Source organism: Neofelis nebulosa, chromosome 5, assembly GCF_028018385.1.
Source record: "Neofelis nebulosa isolate mNeoNeb1 chromosome 5, mNeoNeb1.pri, whole genome shotgun sequence".
NCBI classification, from domain to species: domain Eukaryota; kingdom Metazoa; phylum Chordata; class Mammalia; order Carnivora; family Felidae; genus Neofelis; species Neofelis nebulosa.
This window is the reverse complement of record NC_080786.1, coordinates 128,514,339-128,527,831: the sequence shown is the minus strand read 5'-3', so window position 1 is coordinate 128,527,831 and position 13,493 is coordinate 128,514,339. Positions and strand designations below refer to the sequence as shown.

The window sequence follows — 13,493 nt, the reverse complement described above, 5'->3', positions numbered from 1 at the left end:
AAATGTGATATTTTATGGAGTAAATTTTTTTTAATGTTTATTTATTTTTGAGAGAGAGAGAGAGAGACAGAGACAGAGCATGAGCAGGGGAGGGGCAGAGAGAGAGGGAGACACAGAATCTGAAGCAGGCTCTAAGCTCTGAGCTGTCAGCACAGAGCCCATCTCGGGGCTTGAACTCACAGACTGTGAGATCATGACCTGAGCTGAAGTTGTAACTCAACCAACTGAGCCACCCAGGCACCCCTGAAGTAAATTTAATTATAACTATGGATGAAGTATAATAGCACTCACCTTTCATACTTGAAAATGGGCAGGTGTTTCATTTTTGTCCTTTTTTTTTTTTTTTTTAGGATTCTTATATATATTTTTGTTTGACTTTATAATATACCATTTAAAGTCAAATATTAAGTTAATAAAAGAAACCTAAACATCCTGTTTTTTAAATTTCAATATAATTAACATATAATGTAATTTTAGTTTCAGATGTACAATATACTGACTCAACAATTCCATTCAACACCTAGTGCTCATCACAAGTGCACGCCTTAATCTACATCACCAATTTCACCCATATCCCCATGCACCTCCCCTCTGGTAACCATCAGTTTGTTCTCTACAACTAAGAGTGTTTCTTGGTTCGTCTCTTTCTCTCCTTTCTTTCTTCCCTTTGCTCATTTGTTTTGTTTCTTGAATTCCACATATGAGTGAAATCATATGGCATTTATCTTTCTCTGACTGACTTACTTCATTATACTTGCATTATGCTGTGTACCTCTATCCATGTCATTGAACATCATGAGTATTTTTATTAATGAATCAATTTATGTGTTTTCATTTCAAATCAGTAAATAGGCTTATCATCTACTATTTTTAAAGTATTATGGCAGGTGTGGCCAAACAGAAGTAATTCAATGCCATAATTTTAATATAGCATAAATCCACTTGAGGAAAAGACACTATCAACATGTGCAAGGTTAAATTCTAAAATAAATTAGACAATAGTTAAATAAACCAATGTTGGAAATGGCATAACATTGTGCATAATCAATTTCCAAGTAAATGTGCAAAAATGTCAGTTCAAGTTCAGAAGAGTAATATATCAGTGCTAGTTGGCCTTATCAGGGCAATCTTTATAAAAATATGGGATATAGCCTGTGGCTTGAAGGATCCGTAAGATTAAGGTAGATGAAATTGGAGGAGTTCAGCTTATTCAAAATAAGTTGAATTCTTTAAACTAATAGACCAGAATGGAAAAGTATATTTAAAAAAATAATAATAAGGAGGAGGAGGAGAAAGAGCGGTAGAAGGAATAGGAGAAGAAAGAAACCAGTTTATTTTTAGTAGGAGATTCTCGTTGAGAAACTGGAAAACCCATCTAAAAAGATTGAGGCTTAGATGTATATAATGGACAGAACAGAATAAACAGAAATGAATATTTTATTCAAACAATTCTCATGATTTCATAGACCAATTTGTAAGTGGTGTGAAGGATTGATTAGTGGATGGGAAAAACCGGAAGCACTGAATCCAGCTGGGGCCTTGGGTTGCAAACTTTGTACACAAAAGAACCTTTTTTTTTTTTTAATGAAATCTAACTCTGATCTCCAACATATAAAACAGATCAAAATGGCATCGTTTTGGAGCAGTGTATTTTTTTCAGGTCAGAGAAGTACTTACCTAGTCAATAGATGGGAATACAAATTTAACCAATGGAATTTCCTAATACAAAACAAAAATTGTTGTCTGTAACATATTTAAGTGTGCCTGTTTATACTACAATATAAACAATATTTTGAAGGGATATTCCTATCAGAGTGTAACAGGGCGTCCAAACAAGGTCTTCAGTTTACAACTCACTGAGGTAGATTATTGAGGTAACCTCAACAAAAGAGGTAAATTGGCAGCTAAAGCTGATATTATTCCCGGTAAAAAAACCTCTCAGGATAACTATCCATCACCTACAGTCCTTCTCAGGACTGATGAGGCCCTGCATGATCTGGCACATCCTCACCTCTCCTGCCGCATCTCTGGGCAACTCCCTTTATTTTCCAGCTCTTACCAGTTAGGGAACTATGTGAGTTCTTCAAATATTGTTATCTTTTCTCTTTCTCTGGGCCACCAAATGTGTTACTTAGAATATCCCCTTTTCCTGTGGTCTGCATAGCCTTGTCCTACCCCAAAACTAGTTTCACTCTCCCTCCTCCCTGTTTCTATAGTACTTGGCACTGTTGATTATTTGCTTAGTATCAGTCTGCCCCACCGGATTGCATGCTCTGTAAGTAGATGCAGTTACCTAGCACATGGTTATCAAGTACATGGATTATCGATTCAAGGATTTTTTAAATAGACTTTATTTGTCAGATCAGATTTAGGTTAACTACAAAACTGAGCAAAAAGTACAGAGATTTCCCCTATACCCCCTACCCCCAGAGATGCATAACCTCAGTCACTATCCATGTTTCCCTCTAAAGTGATACACTGTTAAATTGATGAACCTACATTGATATATCAGTATCACCCAATGTCCATGGTTTGCATTAGGATTCATTCTTAGAGTTGTATATTCTGTGTGCTTGGACAAATGTACACTGAGATGCATCTACCGTTATCATATCATAGAGAGCAGTTTCATTGTCAAAAAATCCTTCATTCTCCACCTATTCATCCCTCCCTTCCCTTAACTTCTGGCAACCTCTGATCTTTTCACCGTCTCCATAGTCTTGCCTTTTCCAAAATGTCATATACTTGGAATTATACAGTACATAGCCTTTGCTGATTGGCTTCCTTCACTTAGTAATGTGTATATAATTTTCCATTAATTCTTTTCATGGCTTGATAGTTCATGTCTTTTTGACACTGAATAATATTCCGTTATTTGGAAAATTTTCAAATTTTGCCTATGGATGAGTTTTTTTTTTTAATTTTTTTTCAACGTTTTTTTATTTATTTTTGGGACAGAGAGAGACAGAGCATGAATGGGGGAGGGGCAGAGAGAGAGGGAGACACAGAATCGGAAACAGGCTCCAGGCTCCGAGCCATCAGCCCAGAGCCTGACGCGGGGCTCGAACTCACGGACCGCGAGATCGTGACCTGGCTGAAGTCGGACGCTTAACCGACTGCGCCACCCAGGCGCCCTGCCTATGGATGAGTTTTGTCACAGTTTATCCATTCACCTACTGAAGGAGATTTTGATTGCTTCTAAGTTTTGGCAATTATGAATAAAGCTGCTAGAAACATCCATGTGTAGTTTTTTTTTTTTTTTAATAAATTCAGCTTTAAAAGGTACATGAAGACACTTGAGTAAAAATATTCGAGAATCATCTAGACATTTACAAGTCAGGATTTGTTAGGGAGGTCAAGACTACATATATACACTTGTAATAGTCATCTATTTTTAGTTTCTTTAATGAAACTTCTATATGGTAGATACTGTATCAGGTGCTAGAAATCCAAAGTTGAAAATGATGGAGCTCTAAGTTTAAAGAGCTCGTAGAATAGTAGGAGAAAATAGACATGAAACAAGTAATCCCAATATAATATGGGGAGTACCACAATGTAAGTATTTTGGAGTTGCAATCAATTACATATGGCAGAGGCAGAGAATACCTCATAAAAGTGACAACATTTGAACTGAACCTGAAGGAAGAACTGGAACTCACAGGCAGATGATTTGAGAATAGTCATATACAGGCCCAGAGTTTAGAAAAAAATATACAGTAGGCTGATGTTGGGGAAATAGGTAGAAAGATAGGTTGATCAGATGGGAAAGGGTGTTTTTTTTTTTTTTGTCCCTCCTATTGAATTTGAACTTTTTTTATAATAGTGATAATCACTCAATAATTCAAAGCCTAGGTATAATGTGAATGAAGATTTTAGAAATATAATCCCATTGTCTGCATGGAAGATAGGATAGAAGAGACGGAGATGAAATCCCAGGAGACTAGGAAAGCAAGTTAATGAGCTAGTTCACATCAGAAGGATTCTGATCTGTGATTATGAAAGTAGAGGTGAAGTATTGGAGAAAGATTCAGTAGAAGTGGAATTTATAGGACATTCAATAATATTACATTCAATACATATTTTATTCAATAATATTATTTATCCCATTCTTAAGTCTCCTTTTTAAAGCATACTGGGATCTTTCTGATTTATGAAAATGATAGTATATGGAGAAGGGACAAATAGAAATGCCACTGATGTTGTGTCACAATGAAAACTTTTTGGGCTAATTTTCTATATTCCCTTACCAGAGTCCCTAAAAAAATACTCTCTTTAGAAGTTGTTATTTTTCTTTTTAATATGTATTTTTGCAGGCTAGCTTTTGAACGTCTGTTTTATAGATACAGGCAAGCATGAGTTTTTACTGAGGAAGTTAGAAAATCAGGAGCATCAAAGGGCCATTGAATCCATTTCGTAGCACAAAGTCTTAAAGACTGACATGTCATGTGGAGTGAAAGGTTAGCATAGATCTAGAATAAAAGTAAAATTCTCAGACACTTCTTTGATGATCAATATTGGCGTACACAGGGATGAACAGGAGAAGAAAGTAGTTAAATCTACAAGCACTAAGGCACTAAATTAATTCATTAATTGTCTGTAATTAGCAATTTGGCTTTTCCACATGAGTAAGTTTGTTAGGAAGTTATTGCCTTTTGTAACTGTGGGGTAACAATTAGCTAATAAGATCTTGTAAGAATAGATTGAGATATTGAGATAGCAGTAGTAATTGGGAGTAGAAATTAAGATAACAGCCAGGTCATTTACCATGGTCCCACCAACAAACTGAAATCAGGACAAAATAAACCGAGAGAACGTTTTAGGTGCTGTTGTTCCCATGGTGGTTGTTATTTATTGCCAGTATGATTGTGTGTATGTGTATATGGATGTATGTGTTGATAGAGTTTATATTTTCTCACTTGATTTCAGTTATGACAGCGATAGCTGGTGTCCGCCATTACCCGTGCAAACATACTTACACCAGGGTATGGAAGATGAACTGGAAGAAGATGATGATCGTGTCCCGACACCTCCAGTCCGAGGCGTGGCTTCTTCGCCTGCTATTTCCTTTGGACAGCAGTCCACTGCAACCCTCACTCCATCCCCACGGGAAGAGATGCAGCCCATGCTGCAGGCTCACCTGGACGAGCTGACCAGAGCCTATCAGTTTGATATAGCAAAGCAAACATGGTATGTATTCTTGTTAGGTCAGGAGACCCATGCCTTCAGCACAGGGACAGAGGAGGTGTTCTTTTGCAAGAAATTCATAAGGAGTTCTCATATAACTATACAGCTGAGGTTAGAAATTCTTCTTTGCATTTCCTCTATCATCTGCGTAAAGAAATTGACCAAGAAAATGTTAAATAACTGGATCAAAGTCATATAACTGGTTAAGGAGTGACCCGGAGCAAGAATTCAGATCTGCTGAATTGCATGCTAAAGTGCTTTTGGCTACACCAGAATCTTTTCTGATTTACAGTTTAGCTTCGATTAGCTTATCCTTGAACTCACTTCCAGTGCTACAATATAAGGCTCCTTTTGGATTGTTCAAAGTGCCTGTGATTAATTCTGTATGTGGTCATGAATATGTAAATGTAAGCTTCTACAAATCACATATGGTCAGTTTTTCAAAGATCCTTGGGCTGAATAAAATGAGACAGGAAGAAAAAACAGCAATATTAGTAACAGTAAGTGCATTAAAAAATAAAACCTAGAATAACCAAATTCCTTTTTTCTAATCAACCCATAACCTTTCCTTAGGTATTGATGGCAATCTACTTAGATATCCTGTGCAAGCATGGAAAAAATACGAGTGGGACCGGCTCTCACAATTTTGTACAATCGTGTTTTTTTTTGTTTGTTTGTTCTGTTTTGTTTTTTATGTGTGCTCTCTTCTCTCAAATAGTGACATATAAGTCTGACTCTTGAAAATGAAATCTCAGTGACATACCTCTGATTATCTTCTGTTGATTTCCACGATGTACTTGAAGTTAATTTTTTATGAAATAGTATTTGCTTTTTTTGACAGTCTTAGTTACTGGGATAGTTGATAATGAGATATATCTCATTCTCAGTGTTGAACTATTTATTTTAAAAAATACAGCAAAATGTACAAAGAGATACTAAAACCAAGAGTATTATTTAAAGCTTCTTATGAGCATAGGATCTTTTCTTAGAACCAGAGGTTTTTAAACATTTTTTTCTCAATCATCAGATATGTTTTCAAAGGTCAAAGCAAATCTGTTAAACAGTATTATTTTGCATCAGGCTGCTTCATAAAATACCACTATTTAAGTTGAAGCCGACTGCTTTAAGAGCCAGAGGATTTCCTTCAGTTTAATGTGGCCATGTACTTCAGTAATTTAAGACACAGATTATAGCTTAGGTGTTCCCAAATTCATCTGCATTTCACCTGGATAACCTTAAAATATATTGATATGTAGTCCCCACTCTCAGATATTCCAGATTGCCTGATCGGGGATTTGACTGAGGGCAGTTGAGGTTGGGACAAGTAGCACTGTCACTACTTACAAGCTATATGACACTGAGCAACTTAACATTTCTGTGCTTCAGTCTCCCATTTGTAAAATGATGATGATAATACCAATTAGCTCATATACAATGTAAGAGCATAGTCTCTAAGACCACTTGGTTTCAGTAATTCACTAGAAAGAACTATAAAACTCACTGAATGCCATTATACTGAAAGTTACGGTCTATTATATTGAAAAGATACAGGTTAAAATCAGCCAAGAGAAGAGATGCACAGGACAGAGTCTGGGAAGGTTCCAAAGGTAGAGCTTCCAGTCGCCCTCTCCCAAAGGAGTTGTGGAAAGCATTACTTTCCCACCAACAACGTGTGACAATATGCATGGAGTATTACCAACCAAGGAAACTCACGTGAACCTTGAGCTTCATGGTCTTTCTTGCACCTTTGTCATAGACATTGTTAGCTATCTGCATGGCTGACTTCAGTCTCTAGCTCCTCCAGAAGGCAAACTGATACCATGTGACTAAAAGCCCCTACCATAAATCACATTATTGGACTCTCTGGAAAAGCCTAAGATTACCAGGTGAACAAGACACTTCTATCAGGTAGGATATTCTAGAACTTAGAGATTATCTCCCTGGAACACACGACAAAAGCCTAGCTTTTCTTTGGGCAAGGTCAAATTCTTTATTACACATCATATTGTGTGAGAATTAAATGAGTTCTTCCTGGCTTAGTCAGTAGAGCATGTGACTCTTGATCTCGAGGTTATGAGTTCGAGCCCCACATTGGATGTTAGAGATTACTAAAAATAACATCTTTAAAAAAAAGAATTTAATGAGTTTCCTCATATACAAGACTAAGTACAGTATCTAGCTGTAATATAGCTGCTATTCAGAAGAGCTTGGGTTTTCACTTAAATTGTTCACTGCTGTATTTCCACCCTTAGAAGAGCACTACCCTTAGTGAGTGTTGCACAGATATATGCTAAATGAGTGAACAAACTAGTTCTTCTTTACCTGCTCCAAGTACCCATAGGGAAAACACTGTTTCTTTTCTGAGTATGTTTCTGTTCAGTCCAACAATCCTTCAGAGTGTCATTGCTGACTTCCTATGTAAAAGTTATGAACCTCTATGTACTCACACAGGATCTCACCCTTCAGGAATGGAATATGCTCCTCATCTGAGCTGTACATCAACATCACAGGAGAAATATTTAAGAAATAATAATTCCTAGGATCCACCTCCAGGGACTCTGTATATATTGACCCATGTAGTGCATAGCACAGTGCTTGTCACTAGAAGATATTTGTAAATGTTTTGCACCCTCTTCCTATTTTAGTTTATCTCCTAATTCTGCTGAATTCAAGAAATATGGTTTTTTTTTTTACATTAATGTATATTTGTTCCATTCAAGAGGTGTCAGCAATGATGTAAGACTAGAATGTCAGTTTATTTGGTACCTTCCAGGACCAAAGTGCACACCATTAGAGAAGGAATCATATATGTAAATATCACCTTGTATTCTCTTGCTCATGACTTGACTCAGTCCATTCTTGATTCACAAACAGAATTTGAGGCAACATTTACAGGATGTCATCATCAACACTCAAGATATTCTGCATTGGTAGTTAAGAAACTTTCTGATTTTTACATAAATGAGCTATAATGAATGTCAGATGATGACTTGGGACCTCATATCCCTGACCCATTAAGTTAAAGATGTGGACTTGATGATATTGAGGTGGCTTCTGGAACTAATATCTTAAGGGTTTTTTTCCATTGAAAAATTTATAATGTTTCTAACATTGGAGTTGGTTGCCAGTTCAAGAATGCATTTGGGAGAGGGATGTTAAATAAATTCTGGACGAATGAAATAATTGCCCCCAAAATGCAGGTATTAAAAATAACCTTGTATTTCTAATTCAAAATCTTTGGGTGAAAATGCATAACACTTATACATCTGCCTTAAATAGCCAACGTCTTTTAAATACTTTGTATTAAGGCAAAAAAAAAAAAGATTTACTGTATTAAGATATGCGGTATATTCACTCCCTAATGACAGGAACAAATAACAACTAACAAGTAACAAATAAGAATGACATATATACATATGTCATATGTATGTCATATGTATATATGTCATTCTTTTTTATATATATATGTGATACATATATATGTCATTTTTATTTGTTATATATATATGTTATATATATGCCATTTTTATTTGTTATACATATATATAATGACATTTTATAATTCAGAAGAAAATATTTTTTTCTTAGTGTTTATTTTTGAGAAACAGAGCACAAGCAGGGGAGGGGTAGAGAGAGAGAGAGGGAGACACAGAATCCGAAGCAAGCTCCAGACTCCAAGCTGTCAGCACAGAACCCAATGCGGGGCTCGAACTCACGAACCATGAGATCGTGTCCTGAGCTGAAGTCGGAAGCTTAACCAACTGAGCCACCCAGGTGCACCTAGAAGAAATTCTTAAGTAGTCACAAAGCGAATCAACTGAACCTAGGGTCCAACTCTACATATTGCTAACCATACCATTTGAAACAAGTCACTTAAGTTTGAACATCCCTTGGGTAGGTTCTAAGAGCTGAAAATATGAATTCTGTCTACTTCACAAGGCTGAGATTAAAGATACACATGCATTGCAAAGGGTATGTTTAGCACACCTGATATTCTAAACACAGAAAATGCTGAGATGAACCTTTTATGTATTTTAAGTGTTTTAGACTTCAGTAGGTAAAACAGAGGCACAAATAAGTAACCTGAACACAAAGTAGTCATTCCTACTTTAACCTGTGTTAAAGTGGAAACAACCAGTGGCCTGATTCATGGGGGAGCCTGCAGGAAGAAAGCCTTGTAGGTCAGGCAGTGTGCTCATGGTTGGGAGAAGGGTTATTGGATTTAACTCTTCATGTGACATCTTTTCTTCATATGGCCTCCACACAGGCTGAATGCAACTTCCACACTAAGCTGGAAACAAAATTATTATACTCTTATGGTACAAAAACAAAAACAACTTTAAATATTTGTGCAAACATTCCTATTCTCCTTTGATGATTTATTTACACAAAAATACTAGGTCTGTATATTTTTTCTCTGTATATTACCCCATGAATACCAATAGAAGAGTGTAATAGTTTATATGGTTATGGTTTTGACTAGTCATGTATACATAGCCCATTGTCTCTTCTGAGAAACCATCATAAGCTCCAAAATTAGTTAATAGAAAGCAAGAAGAAAAAATTAGTCGCTGTAACATGCTGTTTAATTGTAATTATAATTTTGTGGGTTGTTAATGAATTCCCTCTTTTTTTCCTCCCATTTGAATTCTAGGCACATTCAAAGCAATAATCAACCTCCACAGCCCCCGGTTCCACCATTAGGTTACATGTCCGGAGCCTTGATTTCCGATTTGGAAACAGATGTTCCAGATGATGATGCTGATGATGAGGAAGAAGCTTTAGAAATCCCCAGGCCCCTGAGGGCACTAGAGCAGACACCTGGATCCAGTATGGACAATCTAGACAGCTCTGTGACAGGTAACGTAACTGATTTAATAGGAATAACTGACCTATTTATTACACTCAAATGCATCAAAAATCAAGCACTTTCTTATGTAAGATTTATTCCACTCCAGCTATTTCTATAACATTTTAAATATGTTAATATTAAACACAAAATTCAAAAAGGATTTGGAAATACTTTTGCTTTGCTGCAAAAATGATAAGAAAATTCATGAATTTTAAAAAGCCTTAAAGACATGAAAGAAAACTCAATTATATCCAGGGCTTTCAAGAAAAGTTCACTCTACTGGGGAACCAAGTCTATTACATAAAAAAAAAAAAACCTTGACTTTTCGAAATGATATATTTTGTATATCAGGAGCAACATACAAAGTGAACGCAATCTCAAAACACTTCTTGATATTTCACTCTGTACAATCGTTCACTGATGAAAATAAGCAAAATAAGCAAGTCTTCAGAATGAGCCTCTCTAAGGTTGCACAAGGTATTGTGTGGAGAAAATGTATAGCGAGATAAGCCATACATTGACGCATTTCATATCGTTGGATTCAGTAATTGCTCCTCTCCCAAGTAATACAGTTATTTTTGCAGTTTAGTCCTCTGGCGTCCTCTGGCTTTGTTCACTAAGTGAAATGTTGCAGTTGCTACACTCCTAAGATGATCCCAGGACTGCAACCTATTTGAAAGGATTTAAGTTTATCCAATTTTGTTGAAAAAACTTGAATCCTAATGTGTACACAATGAATCTGGGAAAATGTAAAAATGTAGTCTTTCTATTCCAGTAGATATCCATTCTTTGACACACATATATAAATGTCTCTTATGTGACTGTAAAGACGCAACTACCCCAAATGTAGATCTTGCTTTTGCAGGCATTGGGTCTTCTCAGAAAAATCACCCATGTCTCTATTTACCTTGATAATATCATCTTCTTCCTAGGAGGCGTGTACCGTGGTCCCATTTAATTCATGTGTATGCTCCCAGCTTGCAAAGGTTTGTCACTCTGACTTGAGCCAACACTGATGGAAACTTCTTTAGGACAGTGATGGAAAAGGATGAGGCCCTATATGTTTCCTCTCTATGCCTTCCTGAATAATACAATGTGTGATGCAGCAGCCCACATTTTTTGTTTTGCTTCTTACCTGGGGGCTGTCTGCTTGCCAGGCTAATTAAGATTTAAGAACTCCAGATATACTGCTACGATTTGAAATCGAGATCCAACTGAAGGTGGCAAAGCAAAAGTTTGAGTCTTTGAATGCAGAGAGCTAACTTATTAGTGCACTATTATGTTAAGCCCTCTTGCCTGAATTTCCAACATAATCTCCTTCAGGGTAAAATTCTGCATATTTTTGCATATCTCACTAATGATACTGAACTCCTCTCCATTAGGAATGCAGTAAGAATTGCAATAATAGCACACAAAAAAGGGCAGCTATAGCCTATGTAGTCCTTTTATTAAATATTATAATGTCAAAGATGATAAATATATCTATAAATCAGAAGATTGCCATTTTGCACTTTTACATGCTTACCTGTTAGGCTGTCTAATGTGAACATGGTTAAAACCAATCTGCCTTTCTCCTTGTAGCTAGTATACTGTTCATTCCAAATGAAGCTTTTATTGCTAAGAAAACAGTCTGTTTTCCTACTTGAATTCACTGCTTAATTACTGCTGTATATAAAAACCTCAGGGTGTTTAGGTGTGTATTACATGATGAATTTGCCCTATGAATAATGCATCTTCTCAGTGAAAGAAGTTGTGGTTTACAGGAAGTAGCCAAAGGAAACTCTTTTTTTTCTTTTTTCCTTTTTTCTTTTCTTTTTTTTCTTCTCCTTTTTTTCTTCTCCTCTTTTTTCCTTTTTTTTTTTTTTTTTTGGCTCTGCAGTAACTTTGTGGGGAAGGTATGACCAAAGATGTAATTTGTTTTGTTTTCTAGTGTATAAGTGTAATGTAAGTAAATATAAATCAAAAGTAAATATATTTTCTTTAAAAAGTGTGTGTGTAGGAAGTGTGAGTGAGGGTGGGATGTGTGTGTGAAAGAATATTGATAGGGTTTGTGATTATAACTGCATGTGTGAGTGTATTTACGGCTCTGTGTGAGTATGTGTAGGTGTGTGTGGGTGTAAATAGGATTGTAAGCATATGTGAGTGTGTAAGTGTGTGTGTGTGCACATATGCACATGTAAGCATACATGGGGATGGCCCTAAGATGAATGTATGTATGGACCAAATGTTACAGAAATCAACATGCTGATGAATATTGTTCTAATGTGTTTATGTTTTCTTCAGACCCTTAAACCTAGTTTAATGGCCTTAATTGAGGTGGGCAGTAAAAACAGACACTGTTGCCATTGGCTTTTTATGTTTCTAAGATGGTAAGTGCCCACAGAGAGGATTCTGATTTTACTGTAATTTACTCAGGGTTCTAAATTCGTACGTGATATGAGGAATTCAGTCATTACTTTCACCTAAATTCTTTGGTAGAGATTTTCATTTTCATGAAACTAAGAACCATTTTTATTAAATGCGACAAAAAGTTATATTCCATTCCCTGAAACTCTAAATCCAACCAGAATGAGAGTCCACTGGTAACACAGAGATGGGCTAAAAAGCCGTTGTGTATTTTACTTGTATATATAACATTCCCACACTTAATCATATTAAGGAATAAGTGCAGAGCCCATCTTTATAAAGAAATAATTATATAAATTCCAGATATTTTCAAAACAACTAAGTAATTTGTGATAGACATCTTAAATTTTGAAATAATGGTCCATGAATGGAAAAGCAAGAAGAAAGGAAAATATCAGCAGTTTCCTATTCCATAATCTCAATGTCTTAGTCTTGTTAGGCTGCTCTAACAAAATGCCATTGACTGGGTGACTTAACAAACATTTATTTCTCACAGTTCTGGAGGCTGGGAAGTCCAAGATCAAGGTGCCAGGAGATTTGGTTCCTGGTGAATTTCTCCTCCTGGCTTACAACCAGGTATCTCCACACGTGTTCTCAAAAGGCAAAGAGAGACAGCAAGCTCTCTGGTCTCTTTTTAAAAGTTTGCTAATTCTGTCTGATGAACCCACCTTCACGACTTCATCTAAACCTAATTACCTCCCAAAGATCCGACCTCCAAATACTATAACATTAGGGGTTAGGGCTTTTAACACATGAATTTTAGGGAGAAATAAACATTCAGTTTCTAAAACAGTAATGTGGAAAATGTATTTGCAAGTCTACTATATTATTTATTTATTCCTACAACAAACATTTACCAAATGTCTCTTCCTTCCAAACTGTTGGCTAGGAATTTAAATATGATAATAATGATAATGATAATAATAATAATGCCATCAACAAGAAGAATACTATCTTGTGCATATATAGCCCTTAGTAAGTGCAAGGCACTCTTCAAGCAGTGACCTGATTTTTTGTTGTGACTCCATGAGCTAAGAATGTTGCCTACATA

General features: G+C 36.1%; 1 protein-coding gene across 18 annotated transcripts in view; it reads left to right on the top strand.

Moving 5' to 3' along the window:
* ROBO2 (roundabout guidance receptor 2) overlaps positions 1–13,493 on the top strand; it is a 609,497-nt gene that overhangs the window by 574,060 nt on the left and 21,944 nt on the right. For all 18 annotated transcript variants that reach the window (XM_058731736.1, XM_058731730.1, XM_058731733.1 and 15 more), the window contains 2 exons: positions 4,927–5,187; positions 9,839–10,044. In XM_058731736.1, the coding sequence (XP_058587719.1) occupies positions 4,927–5,187; positions 9,839–10,044 (467 nt within the window). The remainder of the gene's footprint in view (positions 1–4,926; positions 5,188–9,838; positions 10,045–13,493) is intronic.